The sequence below is a fragment of the Aquarana catesbeiana genome, linkage group LG01 (genome assembly GCF_042186555.1).
Source record: "Aquarana catesbeiana isolate 2022-GZ linkage group LG01, ASM4218655v1, whole genome shotgun sequence".
Lineage (NCBI taxonomy): Eukaryota > Metazoa > Chordata > Amphibia > Anura > Ranidae > Aquarana > Aquarana catesbeiana.
This window is the reverse complement of record NC_133324.1, coordinates 361,911,767-361,936,235: the sequence shown is the minus strand read 5'-3', so window position 1 is coordinate 361,936,235 and position 24,469 is coordinate 361,911,767. Positions and strand designations below refer to the sequence as shown.

At 41.0% G+C, this 24,469-nt stretch overlaps 1 protein-coding gene across 3 annotated transcripts in view; it reads right to left on the bottom strand.

The window, feature by feature from the left end:
* CNTNAP4 (contactin associated protein family member 4) overlaps nucleotides 1-24,469 on the bottom strand; it is a 634,720-nt gene that overhangs the window by 113,617 nt on the left and 496,634 nt on the right. For all 3 annotated transcript variants that reach the window (XM_073632963.1, XM_073632962.1, XM_073632964.1), the window contains 2 exons: nucleotides 11,754-11,873; nucleotides 8,931-9,128 (listed from right to left, as the gene is read on the bottom strand). In XM_073632963.1, the coding sequence (XP_073489064.1) occupies nucleotides 8,931-9,128; nucleotides 11,754-11,873 (318 nt within the window). The remainder of the gene's footprint in view (nucleotides 1-8,930; nucleotides 9,129-11,753; nucleotides 11,874-24,469) is intronic.

Genomic DNA, 24,469 nt, shown 5'->3' with positions numbered 1-24,469 from the left:
ATGAGAGTTTGCCAGCAGGGGCGGGGGTGAGGAGACCGTAGCTCCTCTTTACTAAACTTTAGATCCCTAGTATCTGCTTGCGCCTTTTTCTATGTAAAGTCCTCATCTTTATTTCTAAATATGAAATAATCTTTTTCAAAATAACAAAGCAGTGACATATGCAGGTACACAGAAAGCTTCAATGAAAACAAATATAACACCTTGCTATTCAATCAATGTTCAACGTAAATACAAATTAGGTGTGATTTTATATTATGACAATTGCTGTAATCTGGACATTGCTATAATATTGAGTGTTATTTTAAAGAAGGTGATTACTATATTTGTGAAGGTTCTAAAATATTTGCAAAGCCATAAACTTTAGAAGATAATAAGGCATGCATGCACTATTCAACTGCTCTCAGGGACAAATATATTTTGAGCAATGAAGAAACCCTCCACAAATTTTATGTTATCAACAACTTGTATTACTAGCCAGTAAGGATGAGCCGAACACCCCCCTGTTCGGTTCGCACCAGAACTTGCGAACAGGCAAAAAATTTGTTCGAACACGCGAACACCGTTAAAGTTTATGGGACACGAACATGAATAATCAGAAGTGCTAATTTTAAAGGCTTATATGCAAGTTATTGTCATAAAAAGTGTTTGGGGACCTGGGTCCTGCCCCAGGGGACATGGATCAATGCAAAAAAAGTTTTAAAAACATCCGTTTTTTCAAGAGCAGTGATTTTACTAATGCTTAAAGTGAAACAATAAAAGTGTAATATTCCTTTAAATTTCGTAACGGGGGGGGGGTGTCTATAGTATGCCTGTAAAGGGGCGCATGTTTCCCGTGTTTAGAACAGTCTGACAGCAAAATGACATTTCAAAGGAAAAAAAGTCATTTAAAACTACTCACGGCTATTAATAAATTGCTGGTCCGACAATACACATAAAAGTTCATTGATAAAAACGGCATGGGAATTCCCCACAGGGGAACCCTGAACCAAAATTAAAAAAAAAATGATGTGGAAGGTCCCCCTAAATTCCATACCAGGCCCTTCAGGTCTGGTATGGATATTAAGGGGAGCCCCGACCAACATTTTTTAAAAAAAGGCGTGGGGTCCCCCTCAAAATCTATACCAGACCCTTCAGGTCTGGTATGGATTTTAAGGGGAACCCTACGCCAAAATTAAAAAAAAATGGCGTGGGGTCCCCCCAAAAATCCATACCAGACCCTTATCCGAGCACGCAACCTGGCAGGCCGCAGGAAAAGAGGGGGGATGAGAGAGCGCCCCCCTCCTGAACCGTACCAGGCCACATGCCCTCAACATTGGGAGGGTGCTTTGGGGTAGCCCCCCAAAACACCTTGTCCCCATGTTGATGGGGACAAGGGCCTCATCTCCACAACCCTTGCCCGGTGGTTGTGGGGGTCTGCAGGCGGGGGGCTTATCGGAATCTGGAAGCCCCCTTTAACAAGGGGACTCCCAGATCCCGGCCCTCCCCCCTGTGTGAAATGGTAAGGGGGTACAAAAATACCCCTACCATTTCACAAAAAAACTGTCAAAAATGTTAAAAATTACAAGAGACAGTTTTTGACAATTCCTTTATTTAAATGCTTCTTCTTTCTTCTATCTTCTTTCTTCTATCTTCTATCTTTTTTCTTCGGTTTCTTCCTCCATCTTCTTCTTCTTCTGGTTCTTCTGGTTCTTCTGGTTCTTCCTCCGGTGTTCTCGTCCGGCATCTTCCTCTGCGGCGCCAGCGTCTTCTTCCCTTCTTTTCCTCGGGCCGCTCCGCATACATGATGGCATGATGGGAGGCTTCCGCTGTGTGACGCTTCTTCTGACGGTTCTTAAAGAACGGAGGCGGGCCACCCGGTGACCCTGCCCCCTCTGATGCACGGGGACTTGATGGGGACTTCCCTGTGGCATTCCCCGTGATGTCAAAGGGGGGCAGGGTTACGTGCTCGGATAAGGGTCTGGTATGGATTTTTGGGGGGACCCAATGCCATTTTTTTTTTATTTCTGGCACGGGGTTCCCTTAATATCCATATCAGACCTGAAGGGCCTAGTATGGAATTTAGGGGAACCCCCATGTCATTTTTTTTTTAAATTTTGGTTCGGGGTTCCCCTGTGGGGAATTCCCATGCCGTTTTTATCAATGAACTTTTATGTGTATTGACGGACCAGCAATTTATTAATAGCCGCGAGTAGTTTTAAATGACTTTTTTCCTTTGAAATATCATTTTGCTGTCAGACTGTTCTAAACACGGGAAACATGCGCCCCTTTACAGGCATACTATAGACACCCCCCAGGTACAAAATTTAAAGGAATATTACACTTTTATTGTTTCACTTTAAGCATTATTAAAATCACTGCTCCCGAAAAAACGGACGTTTTTAAAACTTTTTTTTGCATTGATCCATGTCCCCTGGGGCAGGACCCAGGTCCCCAAATACTTTTTATGACAATACCATGCATATAAGCCTTTAAAATTAGCACTTTTGATTTCTCCCATAAACTTTTAAAGGGTGTTCCGCAGCTTTTGAATTTGCCGCGAACACTTCAAATTGTTCGCTGTTCGGCGAACTGGCGAACAGCCGTTGTGCAAGTCAAACATGAGTTTGACTCAAACTCGAAGCTCATCCCTACTAGCCAGCAACTGCTAACATTAATGAATATGTGAGACAAATCATTTTACAAAATGACTCAAGTATATATCCAAAAGAGGAGACTAGAGACAGAGCTTCATCATAAATCTGAGCATGTACTTTTTTCCTCCATGTTTATTAAAGTTTTTATTATTACAATTGCATGTAACAATGCGATTTTATATTCTTTTCAATAATCTACAGTATTGATTAAAGCAACAAGTGTTTTATATGTATTTGTGTCAATGCAAGATAGTTTTTAATAACATGTTAAATAAGGTAACAACTTCATGGGATGTATATGTAGGAACAAATGTGCCCCCTTTTTTTGCCCTGCTGTTTGCATTAGATTTTGTCCAAAGATGGATAAACATTCCTTAAGTTTGTGTTACATCATGAGTTTATATCAGCTTTGTGGATTACAGATTTAGAGATACTATATCAATTTGTTTATTCAGAAAAGAAAAGGGTTGATTTAATATTGATGATCAGTTTACAAAACTAAAGAAGGTCAATGCCTTTACAGTTCATAAATGTGCTCTTTATAAGAGTATAATTAAAAGTGCGGGGATGCAAAGATGAGTCTCCTGTGGGAAGTGTTTAGAATTGAATGGACATGCTCAAGTCTAACCTAGACTTAGTAACGTATCACTCTTCTAGAAAATCTAATTTTTATTCTAATGTTTACTAAAGGAGAGAGTAAACTGGAGATTCTCTGTTAGGTAAAAGTGATGCGAGTGGCTATACAGCTGCTGCCTATACTGGGCTCTGCCGTCCAATTGGTTGGGTCGCATCTCCTGTGAAGAGTGGATGGAACAAAAGTTTCCGCCCATCTTCTGTGACATCAGGAACTGAAATCAATGAGAATTTTGTCACTTCTGGTTTGTCTATTTGCAAGCCTTTAACAGTTTGTACAGCATCCGATCAAACCGATCTCAGTTTGATCAGATGCTTTAGAGGCCATAAAAGAGATATAGGGTCTAAAAGATCTCAGTCAGATCTCTCTAGAAATAGGACTGGTCATGGCCTATGCTATTCTAAGGGATGTTGTTCATCCCTTGTGATAACAATAAAGTTGATCCAAAAAACAAAAACCAATTAAAGGTACAGTATAAAAAATACATTTAAATTAAAAAAAAATGTAAAAAATGCTCATGCACAAATGGGAATGTGCACATAGGTCCTGCACTTATATGTAAATGGAAATCACACCACACATATGAGGTTTTGCTGTAATACCTGTGTATATCAGAGTGAAAGCAATAATCCCAGTGCCTGACTTCCTGTGTAACATTAAACTGGTCACCTGTAATGGCTTTTAAAGTCATGCCCATGGATGATTTAATGTACCGTAGTTACATTACAGAGGATTACAGCTTATGGAGGATTTGAGGCAGCAGCCATTCTTAATCTATCTGGTAGCGCTAACTCACAGGCAGAGGCCACTGCCATCCTCAGGACTGGGTCACATAGTTCTGTAGTTTGGCCCTTTTTAATGTATCTGCTACTAACAGCACCATTGTGGCCTGCAACCTCTGCATATCAGTTGTGATAAATACCAGTCATTTTGGTACCACATGCATGAGGAAACACATGATTTGCACCCCACAACATGCTGGGAAGTTCAGAGTCCTTACTGCTTAGGTAATAGCAAACATATTGGGTACGGGAGCCAAAGTTATGCAAGCTGAGATCAAAGATTTGTCATTCCCTACTTTTGTGCAGGGCTTGCTGTGAAAATCAATGTTAGGGAGTAAAATGTACAGTGGAAGAGGAGACGATATAATAGGGGTACAGTAAAAAAAAAAACAGCTGACATTAAGAAAAGTGAGGAAAAGATAAGTATCAATGTATGGCAGCAAGGCATTAAGGTAGCAGTGACATAGTATGTACAGTATATTGCAGGTATGTTGTCTAAGTTGCATATAAAATTAGCAACAGTTCTTGTATTGAGAGGTGGAATCAAGGAAAAATATAATGTTGAAATGGGTTATCCATTGGTAAATTCATGCCATGCTTGATTTGTACCTTGGTGTAGATTAGTTGGGAAAAAAAGGAAAAAAGAAAGAGGGGGTAAAGAGTTAAAGGAATCAAATGGTTTAATATATATTAAAACATAGTAAAAAACTGAGGTTGTGGTGTAACATGCATGATGTTAACATGTATTAACAAGGCAATGTTAAAGAGTGTTTTGTTTTGGAGTCTATGTTAGCGAGGGGGAGAGTTAGAGTAGTGTAACCAACAGGTCATTGTGCCATATATTGATCTAGAATTTAATTATCAGAGGCTAGGATTTCTGCCATATGCACAATGATATTAACAGTATTTGCCAACAATAATAAGGGCTAGAAGAGGTGATTTACCAAATGAGGGCATTAGTTGCTGGACAGATGCCAACTAATTCTCCTGATTCTCCATAGAAGAAGGGATACTTTTCTGGGGAAAGTGTTGGGGTGTATCCATACATTTTAATATAAATTTATATCTCTAAGCAGTATTTGTGAATAGGGCACACTATATGTTCAGGTAGGATCCTTTGTCTCCTCTGTAGCTTCAGCATTTATTTGGTGTACCTGGGAAAATATGATGTAAAGAGGCAGGGTCTCGATAGCATAGAGAGGGTAGTTAATATTTTCCCTGTGCATAACTGGAGATTAAAGTTTTATTAGTAAAAAATAAGACTTTTAGTCATATCTCATGAGAGACCGTGTGACCTAAATACCTGTTCCATTACCTAATGTACAAAGGATGTTGATCGTCAGACCTTGCCTGAAGAATTATAGAAAAGATAACATGTACTGGGTGGTGTAGGGAAGAGGGGTACTGAAAGAGAACACAACCTCTCAAGTGAAGGAGCATGGTGATGGGCCTGCCATCTCTGGAATAACTTCTATTATTGTAAGTGAAAAGGCCTATCATTAAACCTGGGTTGTCAAAAGGGGAGATAAGTGGGTCCAAGAATAAAGGTAAATTGTAGAGGTTTTGAGCAGCGTGGGGAGAAGGGAAATCTCCTTTCAAGGATGAGCTCCCAGTTCAGTCCATATACAGGTTCAGACCAATACTGCTTCTGCCCCCTTTCCTGTTCAGCCATGCTGCATGCTTGGATAGTGGTCTGATTGGAATTTTGAGGAGGGACCCTACACTGTTTTTTTTTGTGAGGTATCCTCTTGAAATTCATAATAATAATGTAAAAAACACAGCACAATGGAAAATATATACTACCTCAGTGAGTTAATGGATTACTTAATTGATTGCTGCTAGCATTGATGTGTGTTTCTACACCTATGTAAATGAATTACAAGAAATAAAATGCAGCACAATCCTCTACAAATAATTATAAATGCACATGAATCATATGTAATACCACTTAAGGAACCACTAACAAAAATAAAAAGACAATACAAATAAAGTAAATTAGTGTATATGAATGGCGGTGACACCCCTTGCAAAGCAGGGATCTAAACACCTCTCAATCCAATGTTACAACAAAGAGTTTAATGCTTTTAGGAACACCTATTTTAGATACCTAGTGCACTGACATCCTGTCCCGACATGTTTCACCATTACACCGTGACTTCTTCAAAGGAACCAATTCGGGTGCCCGTGACATCAGCACACAGCCTGAAGTGACGCCAACAGAGGCCTGATAGTGTGAGTTTGAAGGGGTGCATATGATGAAATGTTTAAAGGCACAGCACGGTTGTTTATATGGGTGTTTATCTGAACCGGGCTATAGTGAAAATAGCATGTGAATGCACAGTAGCAAGAAATATATTACTTTCACCTTAGTTTAACCGCTTTGCGCCAGTGCTATAGCCAAAATCCGGCTATAGCGTGGGCTTAAAATGTCGGGAGGGTTTACATGGACATCTTCCTGTTCTCGCACTGCTCGCTCTGTGATTGCCAAATCCTTGGGACTCGGCTGATCACAGAGCAGGATAAAGGGCCAATCACAGTGGGCCCTTTACCATGTAATCAGCTGTCATCAAAGACAGCTGATTATGGAAGTACACAGAAGCCAGTTTCCGGCTTTTTTTCTCTTCAAGCTGTCAGCGTGAAGAAAAGAAGAAAGCTGTTAACCATTTCCACCTATTTTTTTTTTCAATCAAATAATTTTTTAATTTAGTGCCCTCCAGTGCCACCTATCAGTGCCCATCAGTGCCACCTATCAGTGTCCACTAGTGCCACCTATTAGTGCCCATCAATGCTGCTAATCAGTGCCCCATCATCAGTGCCTCCTGAGCAGTGCCCACCAGTACCGCCTATTAGGGATGAGCCAAACATCCCCCGATTCAGTTCGCAGCAGAACATGCGAAGAGGCAAAACATTTTTGTGTACACGCGAACACCGTTAAAGTCTATGGGACGCGAACGTGAAAAATCAAAAGTGCTCATTTTAAAGGCTTATATGCAAGTTATTGCCATAAAAAGTGTTTGGGTGACCTGGGTCCTGCACCAGGGGACATGTATCAATGCAAAAAAAAGTTTTAAAACGGCTGTTTTTTTGGGAGCAGTGATTTTAATAATGCTTAAAGTGAAACAATAAAAATGAAAAATTAGTTCAAATATCGTGCCTGGGGGTGTCCTTAGTATGCCTGTAAAGTAGCGCATCTTTCCCATGTTTATAACAGTGCCACAACAAAATTAAATTTCTAAGGGAAAAAATAGCATTTAAAACTGCTCGCGGCTGTAATGTATTGTCGAATCCCGGCAATAGAGATAAAAATACCAAAAAAAATTGGCGTGGATGTCCCCCTCAAAATCTATGTATGTGAAAACCCAGACATATTTTGGCTCATCAATAATAGTGACCAGTATATTTACAGTAGCATAGACTGTTATTTTCTTTAGTAATAGTAATAGTAATTTTAAGCACCATCTAAACTGCTTCTCCCACTAGTTAAATTGATTGTGGGTTTTGTCCATTACATTAAACGTCTCAAGCTAGTTCATTAAAATTTTATGTTTTTATAATTGCAGTAATTCATAGACTGTTTGTACTATAATATATTATTTACTGTTTGAATGACCATTATTGAATTGCATGTGGTGCACAACCTCACATGTTTAAACAGCTATGATCATTTTAAAATGAGTTCTTAACAGACATACTATATTTCTTTAATAAAGTGAAAGCAGAAAAATAATAAATATTAACTGTCATGGCTAATTTAGTGTGGTGTTCTTAGTTCATCTACTGTATGAACAGCCATTACTTCCTTAGATTTTTTTAAAACCTCTGTTGTAAAATAAAACAGGATAATAAAATTGTAAATGGGTAACAAAAAAGACAAACAAACTGATATCCTATATAATGCTAGCCGCCAGGAGGATTATCCCATTGTTCTGGCTATCCAATACACCTCCCCCATGGTCCGGGTTTCTACATTTAGTGGCTGAGATTCGGACAATGGAGTTCTTGACGGCTTCGGTACATGACTGCACCCCCAATTCAATAAAATATGGGAACCATGGGATCTTTCGGAATTGGGGACCCCCATACTACCAAATATGCCCTATTCCTAACATAATTTAATTCTATGTTTCCTGTGTGTATGCTCTGAACTACCCACGGGATTTTGATTACTTTCCTGCAGTATGCTTATCGCATTCATCATAAAGATTTAATTTAATACATATATGTGCCTTATGTATGTGAACACTCTTTTATCACTTACACTTGTTTGTTTTTTGTTTTTGTTTTCATTATGTTTGTCTATAATGCACTTTTGTTGATAGTGCAATGTACACCCTGATACAATTTTGTACCTATTTTTTGATACTTCAATAAAAATACAATTTAAAAAAAAAAAAAAAACAGAATGAAGACTCATTCAGTGGCTTATTACCACATTTTGTGCATTACCTGTAGTGTTATGCGATTAATAGAATAAACTACAAAATTCAGATTTCTGTTTGTCCTGCTAAGTAACATTTGTGATATTTCAATTGCAGAATCAGGATGAATGGCATAAGAACATAAAACAATAAACCAGACAATTTCTGTAATTAAGCAAACACAGCTAAAATGAGGTGACTTCTAGTAGTATTAATGGGGGGAGTAAATTAGGAGGTGAACATGTATTGGTTTATGGGCCATTGGATTTACCAGAGACTAATTTGGTGCCACCTGACCCTAGGTGGATCCATACTACACGTCTGACGGTGGTAAATTTAAGAAATTACTAGTGCTATTGTCATCTAGTGCATAAAATCATAAAACAAATAAGCTCATAATACTGACAGCTGCTTTAAAAATAAATAAATAAAAACTTTTTGAAATGAAAAACAAGTATATTACCTTGCTTTTGTTGAATACGGGACTTTTTACAGTGGTAGATAATTTCCTGTATGCAATGTTCAGAATTGTTAATTGTAGCCTGGAGCTGCTGCATGTCAGCAGAATATTTGAAATTCATTGTATGTGGAAACTCTCGATTTGAATTCTTTACCTTGTTCAGCTCTGTATTGTTGTGATGCAAAATACTTATTGCTGTATCTAGTTAGAGTAAAAGAACAACAAATAAAGTATTAAAAGGTAAAACATATTTACATTTTTTTTCTAACAGTGCTTGATCAAAGGTTTAAATGTTTCTAAAGTTTGAACAAAAATTATACTTTCAAAAAAAGTGGGCTCTTTAAATATATACTGTATCTTGTCATCACAATCATAAGTCATTATGCAAAACCGTATTGTATACATTTTGATTGTCTGCAGTCTTACTAAAGGCAAATAGGCACTTTGCACATACAGTTGCACTCATTTTCCCTGGAGCTTAGCGAATTTGTGATGGAGCTCCACGTTGCAAAGAATACCCAATTAGGTGCAAGGAAAATAAAAAAACTTTGCTTGCACATGACGTGACATGCAGTCTATTTGCCTTCAGTAAATCACCCCAACATCTATGGTGACAAAAATTAGAAAGGATTTTATAACAGAGTGTGCACCCCACTAACAGTACACCCCCCATTGTCCCCCCCAGTCACAACCACCTTATTGTGCACACCTCAACTCCAGATAATCCTAGCTACCTAGCTACTGGTAGTTGGAGGAGTTTTAATGCACAATATGCAAGTTGGCGGTGATCCGGGGGGGGTGGGCAGAGGTAAGGAAGAAAAGGAGATCAGAGCAATCCTCAACTGCACCAAGCATTGCACTACCACACACTCAGTTGAAGAGCACGGTTTGCTGTGCTTAACTTCACCCACTCTGACCTACAACCACTCAGCCAGACCTGGCCACACAGCCCAAGAAAGAGAGAGAGGAGGGTACATGCTGGAGAGAACTAGAACGGGGGGGGACACACACATCATCCTACTGCCTATTTTTAACAGAATCTTTGCTAATTTTGTGCCCAGGGCAACTGTCCCTGTGGCCCTGCCCATGCTTTGCTAGTGCTCCCCTTCACTCATGTAACCACTGGAAATCACAGAGTGCTAGAAGCAGGCAGCTCATGAAAATGTTTAGCTATGCCTTGCACATCTTACCTGTCAATATGGATCCAAACCGTCGCATACATAGCTAGAGCTATACCTCACATGGGCTCTTTGAATGCCATGAATGCCATGGATTGTTGCTCAAAAATTACAAGTCTTAAAAGCACACCAATCTGATCATCTAACGCAGGAATCTCCAAACTACGTGTTGTGGAACTACACGTCCCACAAGGGGAATTGTAGTTCCTGAACAACTGGAGGGCCATAGTTTGGAGACCCCTGAACTAATGTCTGAAAGATAAGAAGTTTTAGTTATCTTTTACAAATGTTTCCCTCTTGCCTCACCCTAAATTAAATAAGTTCATGCCAACACAGGAAAACTCTTGGTATTTTTTACATATATACAGTATACATTTGCCAGACCTTTAATTTATTATAGTCAATAGGATTAAGGTGGCTAAAAATGTTTATATTTATTAATTTTCCATGGCAACATTTCATTTTCTAGCCTGAAAGATTATTAACGTAATTTGTACTTGGGCCTTAATGATGATGATTATGGTAATAATGATGATTGCTATTATTATTAGACATTTATGATATTTATCTTTTTTTTTTATTATTGGCAGCTGTGTTCATATATTATTTTGTTCTTCCTCTTCTTTCAAATTCAAGTTCCTATAATCAAATACCGTACTCATTTAAAAAGTGCTGCAATTTTGGAGAAATTAACCAAAAAATCATGTGTAATATAAACCAGAGTAACCTCCAATTATTTTTTTCCTGGTGATATAATGCTATCGTATTGTGATTAAGTGACAGACAAGTTAGATTGAAAGCATCTGCCACAGATGGGAATAAGTGGGATGAAGGCTGTAAAGTTTTTCCACATAGGTTTTTAAAATAAACATATGTTTCACTCTGTCAGGTTAAATATTCGGTGGAAAGACCAGCAACATTTTCTTACATTTGTGAACATTGAGTAATGGATGAAAATACCAGCATATGTTCATGAATTCTCGAGGGTGAGGTAGAAACTACCTTATGCTTTATAAGCTCAGAAGGTGGATTAAATTCCTGGTAAAATATTGTCCTTGCAAATATATTCAGCCCATTCTCACATTCTCACATGAACAGTTTAAAGCTTTAATAAACATTTTCTCTGCTGCTCTAAGAAAATGTTAGAAGAGGTAAACGCTAAAATATCTATGAAGCTAGTATAAATGTTACTGTTTATTATATACAAACAAAAAATATTGGCCTATAACCTCTCAATGCATAAAGCATTTCATGGGATCAAAATGAGAAAACATAATAGAGAGATGTTCTTTGCTTATAGATAAATATTGAAGTACATTTTGAAATTAGTGAATTCACTAATTCACATTCACCAAACATTTGCTGGAGGTGAATCTTCCTGGTGCACGTGTATTAAATTTTAGTAACTGATTTTTCTGCAGTAAATGTTTTATGAGTGTTATATGCACTGTTTTATAAATGTTTATTTCTGAAGACCTCAAACTACAAGTTGCTCCATTTCTGAACTACAGTTTGCCAACAGATTAAATTTGCAAAATTGTAGCGAGTAGTGCTTTAATCCATGTTCTGTATTCATGACTAGAAAGTAATACATATTACATTTTTTAAAGATGCTGGGAATCATTGATGAAGGTGACATGTATGTTACCTGTCATGTTGCAGTAAACTACAAATGGTTCCAGAGGGCCACTTCCATCAGAATCAACAAAAAAGAATCCAGAGGAGTCACCTTTGTGTTTATATGCTTCACAAGATTGCTCATAAATAGCTGAAAAATAAATTTAAGGCAATAAGGCAAACATTTTACAGAGAAATTCCTAAAAATAAATTCAATGCCAAGGCCATTCATGTATTACACTAAATAATCAGAAGTATAAATCTGTGCAAACAGAACAACAAGTGTCTTAGGCCTCATTTACACTGGCACTGTCAAAGCTGCATTTAGAGAACATTGCTACTGTAAATGCATATGCAGGTAAATGTATGTAATGATTTTTCAATTGTAACATTCACACTGTGCATTTATTTGCATTTAGGTGTGATTAGTTTAGCTATGTTTAGAGAAAAGTTATGAGTGCCACACCATGGTGGAGTCAAAATCTTACAAGTTCTTTATTGTCACCATTTTACTCAAAGCACTCGAGCTTACTCATAACGTGTTATGAGTAAGCACAAGTGATTTGTGTGAAACGTGTCTACTATGCTCCCGTGTCTTTGTCTGGCATGGTGACAATAAAGAACTTCTAAGATTTTGATTTCACTGTGGTGTGCCACCATCTTCCTTTCTTCATTTGCATTTTCGGTGGCGAGTCAGGGTGAGCACCTGCAGCGGTCAGCAACCTACTGATTGCCTGAGCGGTGTACACATTGTGGTAGGAACGTCTAAATGCAGTAAAAAGTTATATAGGAGGTATAAAAGTTGTTTAAACTTTGCAGGGGATCCATTTAGAAAAGCTATACACAGGATTGGCAGTGTGCATAAGGCCATTAGACAACTGCTAATTTAGAAAATGGCTTTAACTATAAAACATATTTTAGTAAAGACATGATGGCAAACCATAAATTTGAGAACAGAGATCAGATGGTTACTGCAACTTTTGCAGATCATTCTGATTTTTTTCATTAATATGCATGTCAAATCCATTCAACCAATCCATGGTTCACCAACAATAGTTGTCCAGATTTGTCCGTTATTGTCTTCTATTGCCTATAGACATGGTCATTGCCTACCTAATCAAAGTCTTATGCCTGTGAGTACCTTAGCAAATGTACATTAACGCATGTGAATGTTTGAAGAATTAAATAACATTTGCTAGGTTATTTGGTTCTTATTAGCATCTTTGTTCTTATTATTGTTCTTATACTCCCACAATACTGTTTTACACCTCATTAATGCATAATAGTAAAGCTGGTCACAGACATGAAATGTGTGTCTCCAAATTGGAGGTTTCATATTCAGTGCAGTGGTCATCTCATGTCTATATTACCAATAGATAGGCCTAGCTGACTATTCTGCAGGGGTTACAAACTAGACAGGTTTAAAAATGTTATATAGGCAATACTGTTTTCCTGCAGAAAATATTTTATCAGTAGCATTCTTCACATACGTCTTCCCTATTTTCATTTCCACTTTGCATTGACTTAAACTAATATGTGTGCGTAAACTAAGTCCGCAAGTTTATGGTACACCCGGCTCTCTGCTTTTACTGACAACAATCAGATCATCTTCATTACAATTTAAAGACAACTGACTTATCTACACATAATCATTTTTTTTCTTTTTTACAGAACACAATATAGACTTGCACACTTGTGTCTTACATAAATGCACATGCTTAGCCAACCTTAGAACTACTGTCATCTTATGGGTAAAGCAGTGTATCCTCTGGGGACCACAAGGACAGCAACAATTGTCTGACAGGGCAGCTGGGATGACGTCTTATGTGGTTTTACAGTAGAAGACCTTACTCTATCATTATGCTGTCATCTACTGGGACAGTATGTCAAAATGTTAGGTTTCTACTAAGTAAATGTGAGTATACTACTGTATAATTGTAACACTTCGACCCCTTTCACACTGGAGGCATTTTCAGGTGCTTTAGCACTAAAAATAGCGCCTTAAAAAAGCCTTATCTGCAATCTCAGTGTGAAAGCCAGAGTGCTTTCACACTGGGGCGCTGCGCAGGCAGGATGTCAAAAAACGTCCCGCAAGTAGCATCTTTGAGGCACTTTAGGAGCGGTGTATACACCACTCCTAAAGCACTCCTGCCCATTGAGATCAATGGGCAGCTCCGCCAAAGCGCCTGCAAGGTGCCTTGGCAGCGGCACTTTGCAGGCACTTTTAACCCTTTATATGGCCACTAGTGGGGGTTAAAAGTGCCCCGCTAAAGCCCGAAAAGCGATGCAAAAACTAGCAGCGCTTTACCACCAACGCCCCCGCACTGGCAGTGTGTAAGGTCTCTTATTGTTAATAAATGCTACACTGAGAGAGTGCATCCTCACTATAATTGTTTTTTGTTCCCTTTTCCCATGCCTATTTGAGACACTGGAGGGACTGCCATCTGCTGGACATCCTACAGATTATTTGTTGATATGTAGTGACTAAGCTCTTGTATGTGAGTGCACTGCCTTATTGCTTCATTTCTCCATCATAATCACACATATTACAATTAGACAGCAGCATTCTCTCTCTCTCTCTTTTTTTTTCTTTTTATATCAAATAGCTTTTATTGAGTTTTTATGCAATTTTACAAACAAGAAAGAATTAAAGACAAGAAACAGTTATGATTACTGATTTCATTCCGATACATGACTTCCAACATTACAAACAAGTGAAGGGATATGTAAAGGCAAATGACCAATCCATAGCAAGGTTTTTTAGTCAAGCAAATTAAATAATACCTCTTTAATCTAGTATCCATGACGGCTGGTAGACTGTGGGTAGGTCTAACTTCATGCAAGTTCTTCCAGATAACAAGGCATGAGAATGTAAACCTATGATTGAGCAGAAGCATCGCCAGGCAGATCCAACATTTTTTCTTTTTATCAATAATGTGCAAATATGCTGTGCATACATGCACATTATGGCAGGAGCCCTTGGGACCCCAATAACCTTATTTTTGCTTTAATGATGCACAGCATTACTAAGACCAGCACCAGCCTGAAGACTTCAGGAAAGATAAGTACATAAAACCGAAAAAAACAAACAACACACCAGGAGGGAGTTCTCTGGGATGGAGAGCACTGAAGGGTAAGGACCAGGGAGGTGAACCTGGAGTTTGCCTTTAAATACAGTTTTCCCCAGAAATCCACTGGTAAAAGGTTTTCATTGAGCCCTGATTCTTGCATATAACACCAAAATCAGCAGAATATTTTAACAATCATGTAGGTACACTTAATAGGAAAAACTGTAAAGTTATTACTAACTTTCAGGTATATTTATTTGCTGCATATTTCAGTCCAAAGCTGATCCATCATGTGATACTCATATGCATTATTATGCATTATTACAAAGCCTAATTTAATTGTATAGTTACAGAAACATGAATATTTTATGAGAAACATCAGCTGTAAAATTAATTCCAATTTTCTTTGTTTACATCATTCCATAGCACACAATTGTGTGATTTCGCAGAATTCCAGATTCTGTGGAGCATGCTAGGACATCTCTGAAATGGCACAAAATGAACTGAACTACAAAAAATAAAGATTTGTAGTAGCAAATCTGGTGCAGCTTTGCATAGAAACCAATCAACTTCCAGGTTTTATTGTCAAAGCTTAGTCGAACAAGCTGAAGTTAGAAGCTGATTGGCTACCATGCACAGCTGCACCAAATGTTGCACTCTCCAGTTTTAGTAAATCAACCCCTATATGCCTGTGATTACTAGTCTCACAAGATTTAAAGCAGGGTTATGTGATATTGCTTTGCTGCTCACACTGTACCTGAGAATTTGCAGTGCAAGAATCTCCCTGCTTCCCCTTTCATTCTGTGGATTTGTGATCTCTCCTGTTGCTTTTTGAATAATATCCTACCACTTATCAGATCACCAGTCATTGGGGCAGACAGCTCTAACACAAGCAAACAAAGTTTTGTTCTCTTCTACCTCAACACAGAGGCACAGTGCACTAAAAGTCAGCAATAAGTAAGAGATCAGCTGCAGGGAAACCACAGGCAATATTGATAACTAGTCCTTTACCCCCTGTCTGCCATTTTCAATTTAGGATTGTAGTTATGGTACTTTGTGAAAAGATGAGTTACTCCTTAGCATACATATGATTTATTTGAAGTTAGTTTAATATTGCTCAAAGTAACAAGAAAATGTGGAATCCCGCATCTGCAAAATATTACCACAAAGCAGTATGCTTCATCTTGTGCATTTTCAGTCTGGCTTGTTTTGCTCCATTTTCATTTTTATCTTATTATGGGTTATAACAGAATGATACAGAATAATGACATATTCATTTGCTGCAAGAAGATGAAACGTCTGCTTAATATAACTGATGTATCTCTATTGTGCTCTCCTGTTCCAGCTCCTATTCTCCCTTGATCACTGCCTTTCCACATTCACATTCAATTGCTGGTTACTTGTATACACTTGAGATGTCATCACAACAACAAAACTATGTTGACATTGCAATGTTGTATATCAGGAGAGACACAGGCAATTCAGTTACAGAAAACAACAAACAAAAAGAAACAGGAAATTACAGGAATAATGGATGCACTCAAAAGGTTTGCTTAAAGGAGAAGTGTGTGATATTTAAAAACAAACATACATACTCATCTATGTGGCTGCAGCATTGATCTGATGCTGCAGCTGTCCCCTGTCTCTCCTGAGACTGAGAAATGAGCAATCACATGATGGCTGATTGCTCAGTTCTTGGTCTTCAGTGAGCAGAGAGCCAGTGACTGTCAGTCATGCTCTCTGCAGTGCCAGGCTGTAGAGAGGGCATGAGGGGTTGTTTCAGGCAATCAGCAGTGCACTGAAAGGCTGAGCCAGCTGCCTGTTAGTCATCTGGATGGATCCCAACATTAAAGTTGGGATCCTTGAAGAGCCTGGACTGACTCTGTGATGTCAGCCAACAGCGGGCTTAAGCCTGCTGTTTGCTCAATCTGGGTCAAAATAAAAGGGGGGTGGGAACAGGACCCAAGGTGTCCTTACCTTCAGTGAAGGAAAAGGAACAAACTGCAGTTTAACCTGATATAACTTTATTAGAACAATTATTAGAAAAAATCACAGGAGTGCAAAAGTAAGTGCTCTCCTATGATCCAGAAGAGAAGTTTGGCCAAAAAAGCTTTGGTCTTACTTTTCCTTTAACTACTTACCGACCACCCGCCCCAGACACAGGTACTGCTGTAAGGTGGCCCGGCTACACAAATCGCTGTACGGGTACAGGGATTCGTGCACTAGCATTCGTGGGCACATGCACTCCAATTGGCCAGTGGGAATGCCAATCAGCGGGTTCGGCGGACTCTATGTCCACCGGCCACCCGCGATCATTCTCAACAGAGATAGAATGGAGATCTGCTGAAGTAAACAAGGCAGATCTCTGTTCTGTCAGGGGATGACACTGAGATCTGCCTTCCTGCTAAGCAGGAAGACGGATCTGTGTGTTTCTCCAGTCACACAGTCCCCCATACAGTTAGTAATCACAAACAAATGTTGCATGACATGCTAGCAAATTTTTGGCAAACGACATCTCCCCGTCTGATTTTATGATGGTCAGTACACAAATCCTTCACACAAAAGTCGAAAGTACAAACACACATGCTTGGAATCAATGCTCACCAAACACGAAATTAGCAGAAGGGTGGTGCTCAAGAGCTTAAATTACTCGTAGTATGTCACTACGTTCGTGTTTGTGGCATGACAATTTGTGTAACGTTAATATGCAAGACAAGATCCTGGCACACGCCCTTTTGAAAAAAATCAGACGCTCGGTTGTCCAACAATCGTACCCTTTTATACGATGCATTACTCCCATAAGGATACAGACAGCGTCAAGAAACTAAGAGAGGTCATAAACCTTCCTCAGTATATTATAAATACATTTTAATTGTTATAATGGAGAAACTTCTGGACCATTGGAACAAGAAGTAAATTAAATATAACAGAGACGTGACTAAGAAACTAACAGAATTTCCCAACTAAAAGAAAAAAAAAACATGCACCAAGGGTGACAAACCAAATAATAAAAAAGTACAAAGAAATTTATTGGTTGCACTAAAAAACAGACAATGAGTTTTCGGGGTCAGAAAGCACTCTCAAGTAATCAGGGTTACAACCAGTGGCTTATCATCCATGGGTGCAAAGTATGCAGTGCACACATGCCCCAAGGTGGATGGTGCCCACTATGCTGTGATCCACTCTGCACCCATGGATCAGACAGGCCTGAGACACTACAGCCATGCCTGTCACTGCCTGCTCTCTGCCTACACTTTGCCCTCTGCTGCAGAGGATCTCTGTGAAGGAATTATCAGTCACACACACAGATCCTGTTGTGGAAGCTGAGAGCGGCTGGAGCTGGGGATGGGTAATATTGTTCTGAGGGGTGGGGTGCTGATGTCATCCACTGAAGCCCAGGAGAGACAAAATCTCCCATGCCCGTGAGAGATGTGCCTGAGAGCGGTGAGCTCTGTCAATTGGGGGGGACTGTGCAAATGAGCTGGAGGGGGGCTGTGAAGACTGAGGAGGGGGGGAAACTGTGAAGACTGAAGATGGGGAGAGGAAATGTAAAGGTTGAGTATGGGGGGGACTGTGAAGACTGATGATGGAGGGGGACTGTGAAGACTGAGGAGAGGATGAGGGATGTGAAGCCTTGGGATGGGCGGTGCTGTGAAGACTGAGGATGGGGGCTGTGAGGTCTAAGGATGGGGGACTGTGCAAACCAAGGATAGGGGGGCTGTGAAGCCTGAGGATGGGGATGCTGTGAAAACAGAGGATGGGAGGCTGTGAAGCCTGAGGATAGGAGGACTGTGAAGCCTGAGGAAGGGGGTGCTGTGAAGCCTAATGATAGGGAGCTGTGAAGCCTGAGCATAGGGGGGCTGTGAAGCCTGTATGTGGGGGGGCTGTGAAGCCTAAGGATGGAGGATGGACTGTAAAACCTGATGATGGGGGTGGACTGTAAAGTCTAAGTATGCAGGGGGACTGTAAAGATTGGGGATGGAGGGGACTGTGCAGACATTCTCACTCCTGCACTATATACACTATATTCTACATTACAGACTTCTCACCAAAGTGTTCATTGTCTTAACAGTTGCTGGTAGTTAAGCAGTTGATGATTATTTTAATGACAGGCTTCTGTAAGGTAGGGTCTGATAAAATGTTAGCTCTAAGTATTCTCAGTGTACACAAAATCATATTTAAAGGAAGAATTTTATTTTTTTTAAATGATTGTGCTGAGGTGTATACACATCTATTAGACTCTTGATTGAGGCACAGCAATGTAAGCATATTTTATGGGTACAAGAAAGATTTTGTTTTAGTTAACCATGCCCTTTAAGCCCCTCCCACTGTTAACGCAATTTGGCTCTACTCACCATTCGCTGCAGCTCGCATAGCGCGCTGTATTACTACTCCACTTAAACTTCCCAGACACGCCTTATCTTTTACAACCCTGGCAACACCCTAGCCACAATGGAAATCACACCCTTTCTTTGCCACAGTGCGCTAAGCATGCCATGTTTTTTTTTTTTTTGTGATGCAATGGGGTCCAGCTTATGATCTTGCACACAGGCCCACTGATTCCATAAAATGCCCCTGGCTGCAACAAAACTCAATATATTATACATTTAGATGGGATTGTTATAGTCATAAGTTTGACAACATAAAAAGTAATGGGTAACATTACACACACACACACACACACACACACACACACACACACACACACACACACACACACATATATATAGATATAGATATCCATATCTATAGGTATAGATATCTATCTAGATAGATAGATAGATAGATAGATAGATAGATAGATAGATAGATAGATAGATAGATAGATAGATAGATAGATAGATAGATAGATAGATAGATACAGTGCTGTGAAAAGGTATTTGCCCCCTTACCGTTCTTTTTTTTGTTTTTGTTTTTTGAATATTTCTCACACTTAAATGATTCAAATCATCAAACAAATGTTAATATTACACGAAGAATGCACGGTGCTTGTTTACACACCTGTGTATATCGACACATTACAATTAATAGATAGATAGATAGATAGATAGATAGATAGATAGATAGATAGATAGATAGATAGATAGATAGATAGATAGATAGATAGGTAGATAGATAGATAGATAGATAGATAGATAGATAGATAGATAGATAGTTAGATAGACACTACAATACTCCTTTTTCCATGCAAATGTATGTGTGTATATACTGTGTGTGTATATATATATATATATATATATATATATATATATATATATATTTATGGTTGGAGCCCTATGTCCGATATGGACATAGATAACACTTATAGTAAAGATGAGACTTACCATTGGAAATAGACCTAAAAGTGTGGACTTACCATATGAAGTGGACCTGAAAGTGTGCCTTGGTCTAATGGCCGGTATGCCAAAATAAGGGGGCATACCCTGGTTTAAGAAATTATTTTCTGTAAAGAGAAATGAATGAAATGAATAGTTGAGAAATGTTGTGAAATGGGGATGGGAGGGTGGGTATCGCGCACAGGAAACTGACAAGCACCACAGGTGAGCGGGCTGCTTAAATACCCCCCGGGCTCCTCCCATAAATTCAGGCCACCATACTGGCCTTCCTACTTATGGTTGGAGCCCTATGTCCGATATGGACATAGATAACACTTATAGTAAAGATGAGACTTACCATTGGAAATAGACCTAAAAGTGTGGACTTACCATATGAAATGGACCTGAAAGTGTGCCTTGGTCTAATGGCCGGTATGCCAAAATAAGGGGGCAAAAACATTCAGGTAGGGTTATAATATTTATTGGTTTTCAGTTATTTATTGAGCCAATTTGGAGAATGCCTGTGCCATCTCTATTTGCGGATTGGGGATATACCGGGCGAAGCAGGCTGATTTCCATCTGCCTAGTCTTTTGATGATGTGGTCTGGAACCCCGTGGCGGGATGCTGCGGAGGCTGCTCCGATGCGAAAGGAGTGTCCGGAATACTGACTAGGGTCAAGGTGAAGATTGCGGAGAAGTATCCTTATGTGTTTCACAAACTGAGAGGCGCTTAAGGGTTTAACTGGGAATGGTAGAAGGGGACTGGTGTGTGGTTGCTCAGGCAGGAGTGACCGGAGTCGGTTGAGTACCGCGACTGGACACCAGCTGTTGTTGGTTTTGTAGAGGTGAATGTTCACTCCTGAGCCCGTTTGCTGGGTTTTAGAGACCTCGAGGTGCAGGACGTAATGGTCTTGGTATGGAAGCAAGTGCCGTCTGCATAGTACTTGGTCTGTGGGTTTGTTAGAGGTGAATTCGCCAGGTCGCAAGAACCCATAGTAAGCTAAATATATGGCTGCTTGTAAGACCGTGCTGGGAAGCAGACCGAATGGCGAAGTAGCCAAAATAGTTGACATGTCCCTAAAGATAGGCCCCGTAATGGGTAAGCGTTTGGTGCTGATGACTGGTTGTTGTTTCTGAATGCCCCTTAGGATGGCTCGTATAGCGGGTGATGAGAACAGTGAAGATTTCGTGGGGTCTTCAAGCGTCAAGAAATGTTGGATGCCGGCTAGATATAGCCGAATGGTATTGTAGGATAAGGCCAGCTGCGTGTGACAGTGCGCAGTGAAGGCCAGTACCTGTTTGACATCTGTTGGTCCTTCACGGCAGGATGTGAGAAACTTATTGAACGCCTTCCAAGCTGTCTGGTAGGCTTTGAGTGTGTTGTGCGAGAGTGAATGATTAATGAGTTGCGTTGCTCCGTGTAAATGTTGAACTAGTCCAGGGTCAGTTGTGACCAGACAGGGATAGGGGCCGACATTGGTTCGGCTTCGGGAACCTGTTCAAAAAAGGAGGTATAATTAAAACGTGACAGTGCGTCAGCAGCTAAGTTGTATCTGCCGGGAATAAATGCACAGTGTATATTAAACTGATGCTGTAAAGACAGTTGTACCAATCTGCGCAGGAAGGACATGACTGCTAGGGACTTGGACCTGCCTCTGTTGATGATGTCTGCTGTGGCCTGGTTGTCGGTGGTGAAGACTACGGTTTGTCCTGTCCAGTGGTGGCCCCAGAGCTGTGCAGCTGCCACTATGGGATAAAGTTCAAAGAGGGCAGATGTTTGAGTAAAACCGGGTATCAACAGTATCTGTTGAGGCCAGGGTCCTGAAAATCAATGGTGGCCAAAAATTGCCGCGAAACCTGTGGAGGCTGCAGCGTCTGTCACTACCTGGGGTGACAGGGACGAAACCATGGGTATAAATAGGGATATGCCATTCCAGGCGGACAAGAATTCCTCCCACATAGATAGGTCCGCTATAGCTGCGGAGTCTAGATTTAAGATCTGATCGGGGTCTTGAGTTTCTGACAGGAATCTAAGCAGGCGTGATACAAAGGTGCGGCCTTGTGGAATAATTCGCATGGCGAAATTAAGCATTCCCAGGAGAGATTGCAACTGCTTTCTGGTACAGCCCTTGGTGTGTGTGAATTCGTGAAGGACCGCCCTAATGCGTGTTAGTTTGTCGAGGGGGAGACTGGCTTGCATAACGCAGGTATCCAAGCTGACCCCGAGAAAGGTGATGATGTGTGCTGGGCCGTCGACTTTGTGCTCGGCGATGGGAACATTGAGGTTTCCAAATATCACTCTGAGTTTGTCGAGGTCTCCTGGTGGCTTGCTGGGAGGTTCTATTAGTAGGAAGTCATCCAGGTAATGGATGACTTCTTGGCATTGACCCTTGTGTAACAGTATTCAAACCAGGGACTGAGCGAACGTGTCGAAGAGCCACGGACTACTCTTCGAACCGAAGGTCAGTTTTGTGGCAAAATAATATGCCTCCTTCCACTTGATGCCATGCCAGCACCAAAGGGATGGGTGGATGGGCAGGAGCTTGAAGGCATCCGAGATGTCGGCTTTGGAGAGTCAGGCACCTGTACCTGCTTTGATGATTGCTTGTATTGCCATGTCGACGGAGGAATATTTTAGGGAAAACTCTTCGGAGGGGATCAGGGAATTGAGACTGGGGATGTGGGAAGAATGAGGCGCAGACAGGTCGTACACCAAACGCAATTTATTCGTGAACTTGCCCTTGACAAGCCCAATAGGGCTGACTCTCCATGTGCTGAAAGGGGGGCAAGTGAAAGGGCCTATAACATACTCTCAATCTACCTCTGCTTGTAAAAGCTGATCTATGGCTTGTTCGTCAATGGCTGCTGAACGAAGATTGGCACATTCGTGAGTACTGTGGGGTAGTGAAATGAGGCCGGTGTGAAAGCCTGCTGTGAAGCCTTGGATAAGGTAGGTGGCCAGGGAAGGGGTGGGATGTGAGGTGAGGTACAGTCCTAACCATAAGAGGTTGATCCGGCTTAGTCATGCCCTCTTGTGTTGTTTGACTTCACACAAATTCCTTGGGTGTGCTCTTTGGCATAAGGTGCAGATGTGGAGTAGGCGGCACTGGCTGAAGTTGCAGGACCCGTAGTTGTAGTTATTACAGATGGCTGCCCCTCCCACGGTTCGGACTGGACGTCCGAATTTGTCCACCTGAGGCGTTGGTTCAGGGGGCGACTGACCCTGAATTGTACCCGAGGTAGAGGGAAACTCGAAGGGCCGTCTGATCGCCGCATTGGCGCACCAGGTGGCAGTGTGGGTGGAGGACTGACAAATCGCACACAGAGGTGAGCGTAAGCCGGCAAAGTGGCGGCAGAAGAGCTCTGTGTCCATGAGACTCCAATTTGTCGTAGTCTGGAACTGTGTGAGTCTGGCGGCGGCCTTAGCGGAAAAGGAACGGTGGTAATCATAAAACGCAAATCCTCCATACTTGTAGCCCAAGTCTACCACCGTATGGAGATACAAGTCCAGCTCTTCCCGTCTGCTGGGGGTGGCTGAGCATAAGACGTCTCTGAGCATGCCAAAGGCCAGGGTAAATTCTGGGACCGATAACTTGCGGTTCAATCTGGGGTCTTTGGCTTTAAGGACCACCGATATGTCACCCCAGGAGTAGGCCTTATTTTCTGCCAGATCGTGCACGGAAATAAGGAGAGAGGCCAGGTTGATGTCCCTGCCGTCCAAAATGTCCTTCCTGATACTGGTTGGGACCAAATGGGAGGGGTAGACAATGGGGCTCCAGCCTGAGGTACCTGCAGGAAGGGGTGTCAAGGTTTGAGTTGCGATTGGGTCAGGGACAGCCGTGGCCGGTCGAGCCTCCAGGAGTGCCACCCTGGTTTGGACGTCTGTAACCGAGGTAGACAAGGATGACACCATCGTGTGTAATTGTGAGATAGCTGATGATATTGACTGGAGGGATGCCTGCTGGGTACTGGGTCCTGCTGCTGGAGGGGGGAAGAGGAGTTTGAAGAGCTCGCCTTTCCTCGCTGTGGCGGGGAAGGGGACACCTCTGCGTCTGAGCTCTGCGGTCAGTTTGGGGATAGTCCATCCCCTGAGGGACTGCACACTGCCGCTCTCTGAGACCGGGGAAGGTGACAGGGGGGCCGTGAAGTCTTCGCTGCCGGCCTGAGACATAGTTGATCTGGTGAGAATCTCCTGTCTTGAGCTCTTATTTTCCAGTTGACTGTAACCTATTGGGGGTGACATGAATTTCAAGTTTTTCTTTGATCCCCTGAGTCATACTTACCCGACTTATTCTCCCATTTTTTTTTTTACCTGGGGGGATATCGTCCAACCTGGTGCAGGGTGGACCTACTGAACTTTGACT